Consider the following 18400-nt stretch of genomic DNA (forward strand, 5'->3'; position numbering starts at 1 on the left):
GAACTGGCAAAAAATGAAGAAACCATGATTCCATTAATGAATTATTTAAGTGTGATTGTTAGTTTTTGCAATCATTGGGCTAATAAGCTCAGGCTTGTGACACTGAGGTGTTTCTCATTTGAGGATGATGATGATGGTAATGTTATTAACACCATTATCAGTTTGTCCCGTGAAGCATAAACCCAGCGGGCTCCTTTGGTGGCTATGCGGTGGCATGGCCGCTGGAGCTTTCATTGGGTCTATACTGCAGGAGAGGGACTTGACACTGAGGAAAGTCGGTGTGAACAGGGTTCGCTGGGTGGCTCCCCCCACGGCAATACTTTAAAAAAGACAAGCTGCATACTGACACGAGAGGATCTTCTCTCCGCAGCAGCCTGCCGGTGCCAGCGGCACATGCAACCGGCTTGGCCCATTCCAGCGGCGGCTCTGGGAGCTCCAGCGAGTCTGAGAGCAGCTCTGAGTCCGACTCCGACAGCGAGAGCAGCTCCAGTGACAGCGAGTGCAACGAGGAGTCACGCAGTGCCACGCCGGAGGTAAAGCCACACTCTCAGCTCCTCCCCAGTGGGGACTCAGAGGGGGAAGCATTGAAGGGAGTGAAATCCTGCTCCCTGTTAGGAAAATGTTGGAGTTCTGTGCTGTTTGATGCTGTCAACTTTTTTCTCGCTTTACACTTTTACGTGTATGACCCACATACTCATTCTAGCTTTTGGAAGAATCCTTCTGGCCTACATTTGAATTGCTTTAAAGAAATATTTAGATTTTTGCCAGTAGCTAGAGAAGATTTTATTGACACAGTATTCAGCTGGGACTAAGGAAAGGCAACATGACAAAACTATGTCTTCAGGGACCAGCTAAACTTTTTAGTTGTATTAAATTTCTCCAGGGCCACATTGTAAACCAGATAAGGAAGCCTAATTAACCATAAATACTCCATAAATACTCCCATAAAACTAGCAGTCACCACTAGTTGACTGAAATAAAAGGGTACATTAAAAACATTCTTATTTAAAGGGAAAAGCATTGCTTCTGTCTGAGATTTGTTCCTTGTCGTTCTTCAAACTGCAGCCTGAACCTCCCTCAACAAACAAATGGCAGCTGGATAAATGGCTAAATAAAGTGAACCCCCACAACAAGACTATCATCAACAATCAAAATGAGCCTCACAGCGAGACCAGCTCCCAGGCCCAGAGCAACCAGCAGGCCGAAGGGCCAAACAAAGGGAAGCTCAACAGCAGCCTGCCCCCGACTGATTCCAAAGACCGGGTGATCCTTAGTCCCATCCGAGAGAAAGCCAAACCGCGGGTTGCCCAAAAAACCCCAGAGGCAAAAAGCTCCAAGCAGAAGTCACCAGCTCATAATGAGCCAACTTCACAAAGGACTACTGGGAAAAAGCAACCCAAAAAGGTAGAAAGGACTTCCAGTGTAGAAGAGTATAACTGGCCCAAACCAAATAATACCAGCAACACTCCCAAAGAAAAAGACACACAGGAACCCCCCGAGCAGCCAAAGGTTCGAACTAAAGCAGCAGTTGGGAAGACCGCTCCAAGGAAAGAACCACGAACTAGCACAGGTCTCACTTCAGAGAAGAAAAAATACAGAGGCCCCAGCAAAATTGTCCCTAAGTCCCGGGAATTCATTGAAACAGATTCATCTACTTCTGACTCAAATACAGACCAGGAGGAGAGCTTGCAGGCTAAGGTATTGCCAGCTTGCACTGGGTCTGGCAGTAGCGTCAAAGTGAAGGACTCTGGCAGTAACATCCTCAGCGTAAGTAGTTTAACTAGCAATGGCAGCAACACATCCATTGACCAGACAAGCAATGACTTGGAGGAGCAGCTCTTTTCTCCTATCCCAATCGTACAAAATGAACTTCTGTCCCCACTGAGAGAATATGAAGAACTCAAATCTCTGTGGGTGAAAATAGACCTTAGTTTACTCTCTAGGATACCTGGACAAGAGTCTTTTGAGACCACGTCTGTGAAAAGTGAACCAAGAGAGGCAAATGTGAAACACAGGCGACCATCTCGAGAATCCCCTACCCCAGCAGCTGAAAAACCATCCACAAAATCCAAAAGGAAACATAAGGTAAGTCGTTTTCATCGTTCGGAGGAAAACACTGAATTTCTATGCATCCTCGAGGTCAGGACCACAGTCAGTGATTCCTGACCGCACTGCAGCAGGGCTGTAGCGAGGCATCGTAACACTAAGGTTTTATTGTTTTTACAAAGGACATACATTTACAGGTGCATTACAAATTAACATCAGAAACTAGTAAAAAACAAACTCCAGCTGAAAAAATCAATGAACAATGTATTTTTTTGAGATTTGTCTTATGAGCTTTTTCACTGTATTTGCTCACTTACCCATTAATTTCCAGTGTTCTGTAATCTGCAGAAAGAGTCCCAGTGATGAGTTCGCATTACTACGGGTTCAGGCATACTCAGAAAATGTGACTTCTATTTGGAAGGCAGGGTGTTATTGTCTGCAGAATTAAGCATTTTCACCACTGGCTTAAACAGGCATAGCTTCATTAAAGTCAGTGGGATGGTCCTTGCTTATGCTCCTGGTGAATTTAGTCTTTATATTGTTTTGTTGTATAAACAAATGTGATTCAGAGAAATATCATTTGCTTAACTAGCTGCTTTCTCTACACAGCTACCTGAAAAAGCAAATATATTTTGACTTAAGGCATTATGTTTTATCATATGCTTTATGATATTTATGCCCAAGGGTATCTTATCTTGTGGGATATGACAGTGCACTTCAAACTAAATGTGTTTTCAGAAAAGAAACTGAAGTTTTAGATCATAAATGAATTTTTGTAGTCACTTTTTCCAGCTGAAATGATTGTGCTCTGGTCTGTCTGTGAGAAGTGATCATAGCATATTTTTTTTTATACCCCAAATTTTATAAATCATTGTGAATGTGACTTCAGCTGTCTGTTCTAGTGGACTTCTTGAAATCCTGAGTTTGAGCAGTCCAGTGGCACGAGAGAGTTAATACAAGACAAAGACAGACAATGCCAGGCAGACGCAGGGTCTGCACCCCTGCCTACATGAGTCACTGCACTGGCTCCTTCCCTGTTGAATTAAGTGGAAATAATCACATGACTAAACTCAGCAGGTTTTTATTCAATTTATATTCTAGCTGTACACTAAAGGCAGAGCTGTAAGAAGGAAGGAGAAAAGAAGAAAGAGGAAAGGGATGTATAAATGTCCATGCTTATGTGTATGTATAAGTACACCAGGGTGTATATCAATTATACAAAAAACCTTCTTGCTGGGTAACTTAGTGGAGTGTCAGTATGATGGAGAAGGAATCTTGGCTAAAACACTGGTATAGTATTGGCAACTAAACTGAGGGGTCCCAAGAAAAAAAAAAAAAAGGTTTATATAAAAGTTGGAACCTCATAATTTCATTGGCTGGGACTTTGAATCAGAAGGTAACAAAATGAGGAATCTCGCTCTGGGAGTGTACAAACATAAGCTACGCTCTGAAACAGCCCGTTCAGTTGCTGTATGATTGTTCACTGCTACCCAAGGGGAAACAAACCAATTAGGATGACTTGAGGATATATCAACAGTTAAAACAGGGTAGGGAGAGCCTGATTTGTGTTTCTAAATCATGCTATTAAAAGATTTATTTTAGCCATCTACTAGTGGGCTTGAAGGCTGATATGAAGGTTCCAGCGACAGAGCAGTAATCAGCTTTGCTTGTATCATCCTAGTTCAGGCACAAAAGTCATGCATCAGGGAATCTTTCAAAGCAAATTTTAAACCAGCTGTCGCTGTTAACGACTACACCAGCTCAGTGCTGTAGTCCTTTAGTCCTGTGAGGAATACTGACTCAGGGAAGTTTTCCTATCAACTTCCATTAAGTCAATGAGTAAAAGCTATTTACTTGAGTAAGATTTGGTGCTATCAAGTCATTGCATCTGAATTATTAATTAAATTCCAGTGCACTACAGAAGATAACTGTAGCACATGAGGCGTTTTGCTTCCTAATTATCTGGCTATGTCACTTGTTATATAACTTCATGTCATGTGTTTGGAGCACGTTTAGCCCTGATTTCAGGTGACTTTCACTTCTCTTAGACTAGTATTTTAACTGCTGCTACTATAAAGGAAATACACTGAGATTCCTGAGCTCCTCTTAATGGCAAGTGAGCTTGTGCATAGATGCTGGATCTTTCAAGCTCTACCTTTTTTGTTAAAGCAGCCAGAAAGCCTGGATACCTTTGTTGAAAGTAAGAAGCAGCGCCTGGAGGACCCTTCAGCTTCATGCCTGCTCCCACCTTGTATCTCTCCGATACCGAATCACAGATTAACCAGCACTAAAGAGTAAGTTCTTTTTTTTTTTTCACATAACATTCATGAGGGATTTCATGGTACTGTTCTACAAATGTCTTTGCTGTAGAGCCAGATGGGCTTTACAGCCCATAAGCATAAGTGACCCAGCATTGCTATTCCCATCCATCAGGAAGAGGATCCACATGGTTTTGGACGAGATTCATTCATCCTTCTGATGGACTACAGGAATTCAGAGTGCCACCACAATCCTGGTGTACTCTTCTACCCCCATACTGCATCCTTTCAATGTTCTCTCTTGCCCCCATCATCCTTAACCTCTATGGCCAGAGAATCCTACTAAAAGTGGGCTTTATTTGATTGCCTGGAGTTTATTTTTTAAAATTGTTTTTGTAAGAGACAGTTCTCAGTTTTATTGAACAAAATAGTGACTTTGCCATTCACTTCAGCGGCTCTTATTCTTTAACTGTGTATACAGCAATGCCAGGGGTGACCATCTTAAATGTTTCAGACATACGTGCTTTGTATTTTCAGCAGACGTATAATCAAATAGTTTGTGCCTTTCACAGTGCCTTTGAGAGATGGCTATAATGCTTGAGCAAACAGGCGCCACGTAAATAATGATTCTGATTAGTATAATCACAAGATTAACATTCTATAAATAACCAAAGAGTCCAGTTCCCTTCTGTCATCAATTTTGTGCTTTTACGATTTTGAGATGAGGCACTTCTTTCTGCTTTGCACTAGGACAAGCAAAGAATCAAATACACAATGTGCTTCTGAAAACAATTTGATTGTAGTAGTATTTAAATTTAGATAAAGTTTAAAAATCATTTATGAAATAGCACACAAATTTTAAAATCCATGAAGAAGGTTGAGCATCATTTTATTTATACTGGTGTAATTACTGAGTAACTTCTGTCCTTGAACTAACCCCTCATTCTACCACTGAGAAAATCAGGGTTCGAGTCTGGAAAAGGCAGATGAGTTGAAAGTTACAATGTGGTCTGTAACATGTTGCACATTTGATAAACATCATGATGGGTGTTGCCTGATTGTCATTGCTAGAAATATGATGAGCAGAGATATATTGCAGAGGGAATCAAGGATTATCCATCCCCAACACCTCCACAATCCATTAAAAAAATCTTTCTATTCTTGTCACCGGCAAGCCCTAAGGATCCACCCCCAGCCTGATGTTTCTTAATTTGAGCTTGTTTTCCAGGTCATTAATTTGATTCCTCGGAGCTTTCAAGCCTTTGGTATTCTCTGTTAAAATATAATTGTGTCCATCAGTAGTTATTTCCATATGCTAGCTTTTCCTCTCGTCTGCCTTAAGTTTTGAAACAAAATTTTCTGACTTCTTTTCCACTGCAGTGATTGAGACCTGGATCACACTGCATTTGTTATTAGTGTCTTCAGAGTTCTCTTGAAACAAATGCAATATTGTTTGATAATTCAGGTCTTCAACTCCCAGAGACATGCAACTGAATATAGATCAGCGTATTTCCCAAAAGATTAGGGAGCTGGCTGAACTCTGTGACAACAAATTTCTGGAGAGCCCCAGATTTTTTTTAAGCAGTCAGGAGTGGTTCTGTTCTCCAGAGGGTTAAATAGAGTTTTAAGGGGAGGCAGAAGAAAGGGGAAGCTGAAAGTACACTGTTCAGGGGCATGGGGGAAAAGAACACTTCAGTGGAAAAAGGTTGAAAGACAGGCTCTGCCATTTGCTCCTTTATTCCCAAAGGTCCTATGTTTTCTTTCAGAACTCCTAAGTCTCTATGTAAGGACTTCGAGAAATGAGGGTGATTCAGCTATCGGTGTGATGATGATGTTCATCCATTAAGAAGGTGTTACGTCCCATGGTGGATGTTCTCACTCGGGAGGAACCTTAGGTCTCTCCTGTTAGAACCTGATCCCTGTGCCAACAAGCCAAGTTCCCCAAGGCAGACTTCAGAGACTTTCATTGGGCTTTTTTGTAGATACAAGAGTGTTTTGACAGAAAGACCATGATCTCTGGGCCAAAATTTGGAGGCATTCAGGAGTTTGGAGGAATCAGTGAAAGATAGGCCACACCCGTGCTTTTGCAGATCCCACTGGCTGCCTATGTATGGTTTAGGTATTTGAATACATTTCTCTCATAATCTTTCCCTAAATATATGGGCTCAATAAAGCAAGCAAAGATGCACAATTAATTTTTAAAGGGTTACATGTCTAATATGGGCAATTACATGCCTAATTTCCACAAGTTTCTATGACCACATGTACAATTTGAGTGTAGAAATTTCAAATGGTCAGTTGTGAACTTAAAAGCCATTCGCACAACCAAAGAGCCGGTTTGTATTATGTAGTCATTGCATAAGCAATTAGTTATCTCTCTGTTCCTTCCCTCACACACTCTGGTGCTGATGCCTTTTCCTAAATCCGACGTGACACTTAAAATATAATTATTCAAACTATTGCCACTGTATTCTCCTTATTTCTGATATTTCATAGCAAATGAAGAAATAGATGACATTGTGTTTTGTCCAAGTAATTCATAGTAATACCTTGAAACACTGCTGTGAGGCTGGATTTTTGTCAGATCAGCTGCCCACTTTGCAGCAGAGGATTGTTTATGTATTTACTTGCTTGCCAGAGCAATTTTAATTTAAGCATTAATTGTATGTGCTGCTGAATACCATTTATATCCGAATACCTGATTGGTAGACCCAGTCCGGACAGAGCACTATTCGCCAACATTTGGCAGTTTGTAACAACACAGAGAGTTATTTGCTGATGCAAACTGTGAGTCTGAATTTCAAACTAGACTCATACCAGTGAAACATGCCTGCCATCTAACAGGCACGCCTGAAGTCTGTCTGAGGCAAGCATTTCAGCCTGTTTTTCAAGATTTGCTGTTCCCTTTTGTTTGACCTTTAGTTAAAGATGCACCTGTACTTGGCAACGTATATTAGCCGATCCCTTGGGTAGTCACAACAACATTCATTGGGGTTCGTTCATGGCGGAGGCAGCCTTCTACATCTATGACAATGACTTCAGCCTCATTCAGTTGCTGCCATATGGTCCAAGCTAATGCGGGAGTGACCTTTCCCTGCTAACCCCCTGCAGAAAATCAGATACACCGTCAATGTGCGGCATTTCATTGTGGACAGGGAGAGTAGAGGCAAAGGAAGGCCAAGTGATTGGTATAGACAATGGCTTTGTCTCACTAACAGGCCAGAGATACCACTGCATACCACAAGGAGTGGATAAAGAAAGGCAGCTTGAAATGTGAGAGTAGACGGAAATTCTCTCTCCTTCATACACTGACCTCTTGTTGCCTGCTTGCTTGCTTTCTGCCCTAAAAGAAACCAGGCTGAAAAAAAAAGCAGATAGGGAGCCTTCTCGTTCCTTGATAATTGGCCTTTTCAGACACAAAGATTAAACCCTGCAGCCACAAGACCATCAGTTCTGCTTGTATTTTTTCTTTACACTTTTATTGTGTTTCTCCCTAGATTTTAAATATAGTTTAACTAACAATCATGTCAGCAAATTAAACCATTGAGTCTCAGTAATTATTGTAATAAATTCATTCAAAATTAGCGATTAGTGCAATCAAAGACCAGTTTCTTAGCCCATTAACAGCCCAAAGCGAAGTGACAATCTGGTTAACTGCTGGTAACAACCTATTTCATGGAGGTTATTGTTAACATAAATGCTTTGGCATAAATCTGAAGGAGGTAACATTGCTAAATAAATTATCAGCTTAATTCCTGCGAAAACTCATAGGATTAAGTGGGCAATAGGGAAAAAAAGAAAAAAAAAAAACAGACAGAATTATAACCGTAAAGTATTGTTGTTGTTTTTTTAATTTGTTATGTAAAAAAAAAATCCTCAAACGCATTTTCCTTTGTAGTTAAGTCTTCCCACGCACAGAATGAGTTGTGTGCCAGAGCTGAGTAGCTGCACCTATATCTCAGTTTGCCCCATCTTATATTTGAGCTCAAAGATGAAGTGAACTGGTGAAGTTTTAAGTAGTGAAGTTTTAACCATGGTACCTGCAGTCGTCTTAGTTTTTTCTTGTACTCCTCTCTTAATCCCTCCACCTCCGTGTAGCAGCTGAGGAATGTTGCTTCGATTGCTTTATACGTGCCTTAAATTTCCCCATGCAGTGGTAGACTCTGTGCAAGCGACAGTCTTGCATTGGCCATGGAAATAGCCACGGATGGGCTGAGGAACCTCACTAGTGGTGCAGGGTCAGATCCTAAAGGGGACTTGGCCAGTGGCTCCCATTCAGGTTTTCTTCAGATGCTTTTGAGATAGAACTGCCAGACTTGGTTGCTCTTCCCTTTGCTATACCAGGGAGAAAGAAGAGCTCCTCAGACCTCCATGCACAGGGGCACGGAGAACCACTTCAGTCTGCACTCCCACCCATACATGCATGTTCAGGGTTCCCTGTGTAGGACACCTGTTTGGGAGGCAGAGGGTTCAGATTCTGCTCCTGGGTATTTCATTAACTGTGTCTGCTTTGCCTCTGTACAATCCAGTAACACATGCACATCTTCTTGGGGTAGTGCTTACCCTCCGTTGGAAAACTTTCCTGTGGAAAAAGTTCAGGGTATTATTGTGCTATAGCTATGGTAACTTGTCTGAGTTCCAACATGCCCTTTGCGGGTAAGAAAGCTAACAGATGGGCCTTTGAGTGAGAACTTCTTGGAGGACATGTTGCAGTACCACATGTGCATAAAATCAGTCTCCTCGAAGAACTGCCAGTCTCTTCGCACCTGGTTGCTTTTCTTTGATCTTCTTCAGGCCCTTGTGTTTTCTGAGCTGGACAGCATCCATACCAGTCCTACTGTAAGGCAATATGGATTCTGTGCTCGTTTTATTTCTTCAGCCTGAAGATTTTTAATATCAGAGAGTTTCAAATAAGATATTTTTAACTCTGCTTCAGTAGAATTAAAATAGTTTTGAGTAGAAGAGCTATAAAACCTGAAACATGGGGAGTTTGCTTGATTTCACTCTGTGATTTCACAGATAGGCTAAAATATTTTTGTATCACCAAAGACCCAAAGTAGGGGAATGACCAAAGCAGGTGTAGATACTGATACTGTTGGTGAAACTGCAAAAGAGGCCAGACTGGAATGAGAGCAAGCTCCAGAATGAGGAGTAAGGAAACCTGGGTTGCCTTCTCCTCTTTCCCTGGTTACTTTAGGGCGAAGTAGATCAATAATTCCTGACACTGACTGAAAGTGACTGGGAACAAAACATAAATTCTTGTTGACTTAATTTGTTATTGAAATTTTAGTCAATAATCATGAAAAGTAAATGATCGTGTAGTGCAATATTAGATGTCTAACAAAAGATTAAAATTCAGGTTATCTTCATTGACTGAGCTAGGACAGTACCTAAAATAAAAATCTATGAGTAGATTAACATGTTAAACAGTCAGTGGGATGTTGGGGTTTATTTTTTTCTTTTTTGATGGATTTGAGGGGTGAAAGGTCTAGCAGGTTTTTTTGGTTTTACTGTGTATTACAGCTGCCATTTCTAGCCAGCCAACAATTTCTGTACATAAAACAGACAATAGATTATCGTATTACTTGAGCTTTCATGTCAAAACCACATTCATTTTCTGAATCACGTTCAATTCATCAACCAATATTTGCTCAAGGGCTTTTGCCAGCTACAATGTATCATTTTAATATAGTGTTGAACATTGGTTTTATTCTAGAGGTCAAATAATTATTATCTTGTTATTGTTATGGTTATCATTTTGTAGTTGTTATAAATTATTTTTTGGTTCACATGCCATGTGCTATTATGTTTTTTTGCAAAGGTTGCTTATGTGGGCCCTAGTCTACCTCTTAAAAAGATGCTTAATGTTAAATACATAAATAGCCATACTTGATGTCAAAGAAACTAACCCCATGCATAAAACTTTCCAGCACTTTGCTGAGTCAGAACCTCTATGACCTCTCAAATGAAGACTGACTCAAATTAGCATTTAAATTGGGTGCAATTTGTACTAATGCACTGGATGTTGTCCTCCAAAGCAGGTAGTTTCTGCAGCCATTGAAAAGGCAGAGGTAGCTCTTCTGTTTTCACTGCCTGTCCCCTTTTGACTTAGCTCCTAGGACATGGGGACTGCAGGACATATTTGAGGGTAGAGCTGGCTTCTCAGTAAATAAAATCTACAGCTTTGTGCTATGAAGGATTACCCAAGGTTCTTGAAATACAACTGGTTCTTATCTGTGTCCCAGGAGCAGCAGTAGCTCAGTGAAGAAGGTGGCAAAGAAAAGAGAAGAGAAGCTGTTCCCTCCTCCATTATCCCCCCTCTTGGATGAGCCTGTGCACCGGCGGCACAGCAGTGACAACAGCTCCTTCAGCCAAGAGACCAACATCACAAACACCTCTCAAACCAGCAGCTCTTCCTCCTCTGTTTCTAAACACAGAAAGAATGAAAATAAATCCTCTTCTAACCCCAAAGGAATCTGTGTAAGTAACCGACCTCAGTTGCTGGAAGTGAACAAGATAGAATAAAATTAACTTAGCTTTGTTCTGTTTGATTTTTTTTTTTTCCCCAGTATCTATTTTGAAGTGCTTATGTAGCCCTACTCAAGAGCAGCGAGGAGTGGATGTTTGCAGAGCTGGGCATAAGCAACTCTTGCAAGTTCCATTTTTTAGGTCAGCGTTAGGCATGTACTTGGCGTTGTGTATCACTCCCTGAAATACCCGGTCCCTGAGCCTCAGAGGAGAGCCTTTGCAGCCACCAGCTAGCTGCAATTAGTCCCTTAACTCCGTAGCTACAACACACACATTTTGAAAATAAAACGTCAAGAATTTTGGTATCCATCACCTGAATAATTACCCCAAATTCTCAGCCAGAATTAAGCACTGTAGTTGTACTGAATATTGCAGCCTAAACTAAACAGACAATAAAAATCTAACAAAAAGCTACCTGTCCATAGCACACTCAACATGGAAATATCTTCTCTCAGGTTTGCAGGCTCCCAGCTTCCAGCGGCAAGGTTTATTTACACCTCATCTCCATGAATTACTTATATAAGCTTTCAGATACCATGTAAATAGGGTTTTTTCCCCCAAAAAAAAACATCATTCTATTATGGCCATCTCCCCATCAAAGATTTTCACACAGACAATTCTTTCTTGCTTGCTTTTCACCAGATTCAGATGGGGTTTTTTACTGAAAATACATGGAAAAGAGCCAAAACTAGAAGCTGCATAGCAAATTCACTAAAAACCAGTAAAATTTCACATCAGTTTGTCATCCTCTTTTAGAGAAAACGGAAACTTCAGGGTTTTGGCCCGTTTTAGAAAATAGTCCTTCCTCTAAAGTTTCAAACATATCATTTAGTATCAAACTGTATTTTAGTATCACTGTCAAAATTAAAAGACAAGAAGAAAATCCTGCCACAGAAAAGGACATGCATAGCCCCATTTTTCACAGTTCGCCACTTTGCAAGAGGTTGTTATCCTGCACTGTAATAGTAAAACTCACAAGTTGCATTGGATCGTAGGTGACAAATCACTTCACCTTATTCATTCATCCCTGTTGCGTTCTGATATCATTGTGTCACTTCAAGCTGAGAGAGTAATACACATGCCTTCAACTGAAATCAATGCCAAAATGAACTGCATATGTCAGCAAATAAACAATGCTATGTAAACAGCAGGGCCACTTCCTCTCACTCCCAGCACCTCCAGTCAGATTTATCCTTGGTTTATCTATTATCCTGATACGTGGAATATTTGTCTTCTAAAATATGTTAGACTTCTTTCCCTAGTTCATTGGTTCATCTGTAATTTAGTTTATCTGTTTGTGGACCTAGCTTGCAAGTTGCAGTTGTCTGATTTAAATGCTTCTGTTATGCTTCTGGTTTTAGTCGATGCAAAGTCACACCTCCTCACTTCTGCTTTCCATTCTTCTCTCTATTCTGTGTACAAGGGTGAGGAAACCGTTCCTTACTGAAATCCAAGCAGACCTTTCAGACACCTTACAGTTAGCTGATAACAATATAGAAAAAAAATTACATTAGTGTGATCCACCTTGAATGAAGTTGAGTTTACATCCAGCCCTTCTGCACTGGATTTCCCCACCCTTGCTTTAACCAGTGTCTCTAGTCAGTAACACTGTGGTATCTAGGCTGACTTTATCCAAGAGTGTAAGTTAATGAGTTCAGGTGAGGGGTCAGAGGTCATGTTGCCTAATTAATCTAATAGGCTTATGTTATAAAGGATGGAAGGGTGGTTTTGTGACGTAACCTGGATGTAGTTGGGTATATATGAGTGCTGCTTTGTGCCTTAGCCTTTTGTTTGTTCATGGGTTTTTTGCGGGGGTGGATGCGAGCACTTACATTGTTTGAACTATGAAGAGTTAATAACAGACCTTTTTTTCTAGGAGGAAGAATCTCACAATACACCAATAGCCAACACTCTTCTTGACACCAGCCATCTAGAAACAGACATCTGGTCTGCAATGCCAACACTTTCCAATGGGAATTCGGAGCCCAGAAGACCCAAAATAACATTTGATGATGTGTAAGTATTACTGGATCTCTGTGCTAGCTGCATGTTATGTAGTTGGGATTTTCATGCAAGCAGAGCTCCCAGTGAAAGAGAGTATGTGATTATAATGCTAGCATTGGGCACCTGTGTGGATAGTGCTGCACAAAGGCACACACAGTTTTAATCTTTACAAATGAACTGTTGTCACTGATTAATGCAGACTCTGTTGATAAATGTTTTCAGATCATGAATGTTGGTTCACGGTAATTCTTCTTCATTTTTTTATTTTAGCTCCTCTAATGGAAACTTCTCATACTTAATTAGTTTAAAATATTTTTCCTTTTCCTCTGTTCAGCACACATTAATGGGTCCTTTGGGTGGCCAGTTTCTACAGCTAGTTATTTTACATTCTGGTCACTCATCATATCTTTGCATACAGCAGCTTCAGATTAATATCAGGTTAAGATTTAAAGAGATAAGTGGGCGTATTTGTCGAAATTGTTCTCGGAAGCAGTCAGCAATTTTCCCAAGCAATGTTTGTCCAACTGTATGAAAACAAAGACTTGAAATAATTGATTTTGTCTCTTTAGGCTTCACAATGCTGATTATTACATGCAAGAGGCTAAGAAGCTAAAGCATAAAGCAGATGCATTGGTAGGTTGTCACAGGTTTTTTGGTCTCTTTCCACTATGGAGCTGGGTGCTACAAAAATGTACATTCTGAATGTCATCTAAAGCCTCAGAAACCAAGAGAAACCCTGCTATTGACTAAAGTATGCTTCAGATGGTACTCCATAAACACACTGTACACAACAAGTCAAACCCTGAGCACCATTCCTAGCCTTTAACAATTCATTCCCAAAAATAGAAGCTCCTTAAAATAGCTGGTATCTCTTCCGAGGAGGAGCAACAGTCATGTTGTTTATGAAGGATGTAAGATAATTTCATGAAAGATGATGTGTGTTTGAAATTTGTTTTCCTATTCACTTTGAGCCTAAAACAAAAGTGTTGAAATATTCCATAACAGAAAGTTAAGAAAGGCAAATCACCCTCCACCCCATTATCATGTGGCAAAACTGTTTGATATTTCCAGTCCAATTGTTTAAAATTTGCAACAAATGATTTTTAAATAGTACATTCATTTTTATTGCATGCTTTTTAAGCCAGTAAATAAAGACTTAACACACTGCTTCCCAAAAAATCTTGCAATTAGGTAGTTCAATGCTAGGAAAGCTTTTTCTCTCATTTTATCCCAGATGAAATTCCAGTAAGATTGACCTAATTTTGCAAAGTGTTTTGATTTTGATAAAACTACTTAATCTAACAGATTATACTCTGTCATAGTTTGTTCAATCTAAGCTATTGCTAGCACTGAAGTGCCTTTAATAGCCATTTGCTTTGTAGTTAGGGACTTTGCTCCTGTACGCTACATAGAGTGCAGAACAGCAGCTCATTTAGGCAGGCTTAGTGGAACTTGATTCCTCTATTTATTTAAACTAAGATGTCTAAAATGGAGTGTGGCCATTCACTTTGCCCCTCAGAATCACAACTGAAAAATAACTGGGTGATTATTCACCTCGTTTTATTATTTGTGGGTTTTTTGCATTCATATTATGTCAATCCACATCAGAGATTTTGCACTTGGAAATAAGTGTTTGTCCAAAAAAAACCCCAAAACAATCACATGCTATGTTTTTTTTTTAAAAAAAAAAGTAAATTAAAAAGATGGCTCTCCCTCTGCTGTTGGTGAGCTGAAGGAGAGTTGACATATCGAGCTGCCGGCTTCAGCTCTCCGGGCTCCCTTTTGACTTGGGGCATGTGTTACCAAGTGTGTTTTCTGTGGGAGGTGGGTTCAGGTTTTTGGCAACCTGCCGTGAGTGTCACTAAGTTAGCAGTCGTCCCTCCTGACCTGCCCATTTACAGGAGGTGGCCTGCACTGATTCCTGCAGCCCGACTCAGCAGAGCATGTTCAGCCAGAGCCCTGACATCTGCACGTGGGGAAGGCTGGCAGAAGCAGACTGACAACACCTCCCACAGCTGATTGACCTTTAAAGAAAATACACATGGTTCTGGCACATGGATGCCTGCTCCACGCTAGCAAATATTTACAGGCTCAAGCTCCTGATGATCTCAACAAGCTATGTCAATCCACTTCCCTCCACAGCCTGATTCACTCAGAAAGTGTTGACCTGTCTCCCGTCCTCTTACCTTTGACTATGCCTTGCGGAATCAGGGGTGTTTCTCAAGCAGAACTAAGAGGAACAGGCACAGCGCATCATGCTGCTGCCTGCAGGCAGGCCTTGCCTGTCGCATGCAGTTTGACACCCCAAGTGCTCTTATGGGAATGTGAGGCCATCCGCTACGATACAACTTGTTGGCAGACATAAATACCGATGAACAAAGTATCTGCTTTTTCTTTCTGCTATTTAGGTCTCAACTTTTTTTTTCCACCCAATACAGCTGCACAAAAATTATCTCCATGTAACACATTTGCTGTGCAATCCCGTAGTGTTAGTTGTCCTATGGAAACAATTGCTTCTGGTTACTCGGTGCTGACATGACAAAGCACACACAGCATTGAAAGATGTGTTGCAGTGGGTAGAAAGATAATGTGTGTGACCTCAAAATGTGTCAGCAAATGTTAATGAGATTTGTGGCAATGCTGTTCCTGAGCTTGTACGGAAAATAGATTTCTGGTGAAGGGCAAGACATTTTGCATCTTATGGGAGCGACCCCATGAAAATCTATCCTTGTCTGGGACGGCAGTAAGGAATCAACTGATTTGGATGGGCTGCTGCAGTGGCAACTGACTGTACCATATGGAAGAGATCTTGGAGACCTCGCTCTGTTCTCGGCTGAGCTGTGATGAGCTGGAGTAACTGCACCTACTCCACTAGAATCAGCACGGAGCAAAGGGCAGGATCGGATCCCATTTCTGGCTCAAACTGTGTGTCTGTACTTGAAGCAAGGAATTTGAAGAATGTGCTGAGAAGCAGCCACTGGAATAAAGAGAAAACATTTAGAAATATTTCCCCTTTTGTGATCATTCAAGTAATACCTATCAATTATAAAAAGGCTTTGTACATAATCAATGCAGAAGAGCAGAACTTGAAATTAAAGGTATGCAGAGGGAACTGGTTATAAGGATTGCTTAGAAGTAGCCACAAAGGCAAATATACTGTTACCTTGGACCGATACTAAATGTTCTGTTTAATGTGTTGCTAGGATAGGCTTCCATTTTGTGAACAGAAAACATATGCAGATGCATCAAAAATATTTTGATAGAGACATACAAAGAAATTTTTAAATTATTTAAAGTATATTGGATCTCTCATATCAATTGCCACATTAGTAGAATTCTTACATCCAGCTATCAAAAATTGAAAATGTTAAATACTATTATAAAATACTTACTATAAAAATGTCATATATAATATTCATTACACATAAAAAAAGAAATCAGTATGTCTAAGTCAGTTTAATCACAACCATTATGAGGGCTAAAACCTTTTGCAATAAAATCCTAGTAAAATAAAATATTTAGCAGCGCTATATTTTCTCTTTTTTTTCTGCTCTTTCAGTCATCACATAAGTGATGAGATTTTTTTTTTTTGGTCAACGGTTAACACAGAATGTGACATCTGCCAAGTGGCATGGAGTTGTTACTTAACCCTTGCATAGTGACATTCAAACTTAGGTCATATATCGAGAAGCAATATGGATTTGTTTAAACATGCTTAGTGTCCCTCATTGCCTGTGTAAATCCATGCATGTCAATGGACATACATTGACTTTCCTCTGTGGAGTGTCTGGCCTTATACTACCTGAAAAGATTTGCTAAAAACATAGACCCTGCCTAAATTACTGTATGAATTCATTCTTAACTACCAGCATCGCTTTGCTTTCATCCTAATGCTAGTGTTGCTTTGTATTATGATCTGTCTACCTAGAAATTAAAGCTGAAGGATTTTCTTGATGGTGTCATTTCCATTTCAGCTGGAGAAGTTCGGCAAAGCAGTGAATTATGCTGATGCTGCCCTCTCCTTCATTGAGTGCGGGAACGCTATGGAGCGAGATCCATTAGAAGCTAAATCTCCATACACCATGTACTCAGAGACTGTGGAACTCATCAGGTTAATGTCCTTTCTGTGATCATTTTCATAATCTCATTTCAGTCATAATTAGAACCTGCTATGTTTTAAAAAATACCATTTCAACGTATTAATGATTTGTCCAAGGCATCTTCATCTCAGAAGTCATCATAATTAGTTCTTGCCATTTTATTAATGTCATGGAAAATTTATAATTGATGGACACTGCTTTTATAAATTATCCCCTTTAGAGGTTATAATGTGAGTGTTATAATTTGCAATATTCATAAAATTAAAATTGAAATGTAGTGGGTGGAAGTAAAGTATAGTAATTTCACTGTTTGGCAATGACACTTGTCTTTTAAAAGGTGTAGTTTTATAATTCAAAACATTAAAGTGAGTCTATCAGGATTTCTATTACAAACCCTGTTTTGAGAGGTTTATAACTTGGCTGTTAAAAAAAAAAAAAAAAGCTGAAACTTGGCACATAAGATCATAGCCAGAAAGGAAGCTTTCCACATGTATTGTATTAAAAAAAGTATATTTTTTAATGTTAAAGTAATGTGAACCAGCTGAATTAGTTTTAATACAGTTTTGTAGACTTGTAGGCTAGAATATGGATGAGAGCGCCTTTACTTACTAATAAAATGTCTGAATTATTATTTTATAATCTGCTACTGTTCCCTATAGCTGTTTCATAGTGTTGGCTCTGTAGAAATAATGGTCTCCTGAGTAACTAAGGGCTTGTTTGCTTTACTTGCGCAAATTATCAAAGTGAAATCAAGCAGGATTAAATTTACCTGTAAGTAGAACAACAGGATTTTTCCTCTTGACTGTGATGCACCTTTGCTCTCCCCAGTGTATGCTGGGAATATCACCATTAATGTCAGTGTAATTACTGTCAGTTTACGCAAGAGAAAGAAAAGGAGGCAAATCAGGCCCTAAATGTTTGGGTTTTAATATGACAGAGGTGGTTTTTTAACATGCAGGATTTTAACATGCCAGATTAGCTATTAGAGACTGCCAAAAATAATGCATGTTTTACATTTTGAATAAGTAGGTATTTACATAATAAAATGTATCAAATCTTAAGAAGCTCTTACTCTCAGGTAAATAATATGCCTGTTAAATATTTAAAAACATGTTTTTGCATTCTACACTTCATAAAGAGAAGAAGAAAATCTAAAGAGATTACTCAACAAAAAAATGATGTTCACTCAACACGATCCAAGTTAAACCCTTGAGAGCGGAGGACTTAAGAAAAGGAGCTGCCTACCTCTGCTCCGCTGTGCTGAAACTCTTCCTGCATTCTGACAGTGGACAGTTCAGTACTTTGTGTCCTGAACTACAGTTGTATGGCAGGATAAATTGTATTTGAAGAAATGTTCTTTAAAGAAGTGAGTGCTTCTTCACAGGAGCCCGCATTTATTTTTATTTTTGAAGAGAACCGCACGGCACAGTTGAAAATGTTGTTCCTCAGTCCAGCAGTCTGTCT

General features: G+C 39.9%; 1 protein-coding gene across 3 annotated transcripts in view; it reads left to right on the forward strand.

Moving 5' to 3' along the window:
• AFF2 (ALF transcription elongation factor 2) overlaps positions 1-18400 on the forward strand; it is a 348869-nt gene that overhangs the window by 312740 nt on the left and 17729 nt on the right. For 2 of the 3 annotated variants that reach the window (XM_076347219.1, XM_076347221.1), the window contains exons 10-16: positions 371-533; positions 1066-2085; positions 4216-4340; positions 10550-10784; positions 12709-12848; positions 13406-13469; positions 16811-16947. In XM_076347219.1, the coding sequence (XP_076203334.1) occupies positions 371-533; positions 1066-2085; positions 4216-4340; positions 10550-10784; positions 12709-12848; positions 13406-13469; positions 16811-16947 (1884 nt within the window). The remainder of the gene's footprint in view (positions 1-370; positions 534-1065; positions 2086-4215; positions 4341-10549; positions 10785-12708; positions 12849-13405; positions 13470-16810; positions 16948-18400) is intronic. The other variant, XM_076347220.1, reaches the window with a different exon arrangement.

This window comes from Aptenodytes patagonicus, chromosome 9 (genome assembly GCF_965638725.1).
Source record: "Aptenodytes patagonicus chromosome 9, bAptPat1.pri.cur, whole genome shotgun sequence".
Classification (NCBI taxonomy): domain Eukaryota; kingdom Metazoa; phylum Chordata; class Aves; order Sphenisciformes; family Spheniscidae; genus Aptenodytes; species Aptenodytes patagonicus.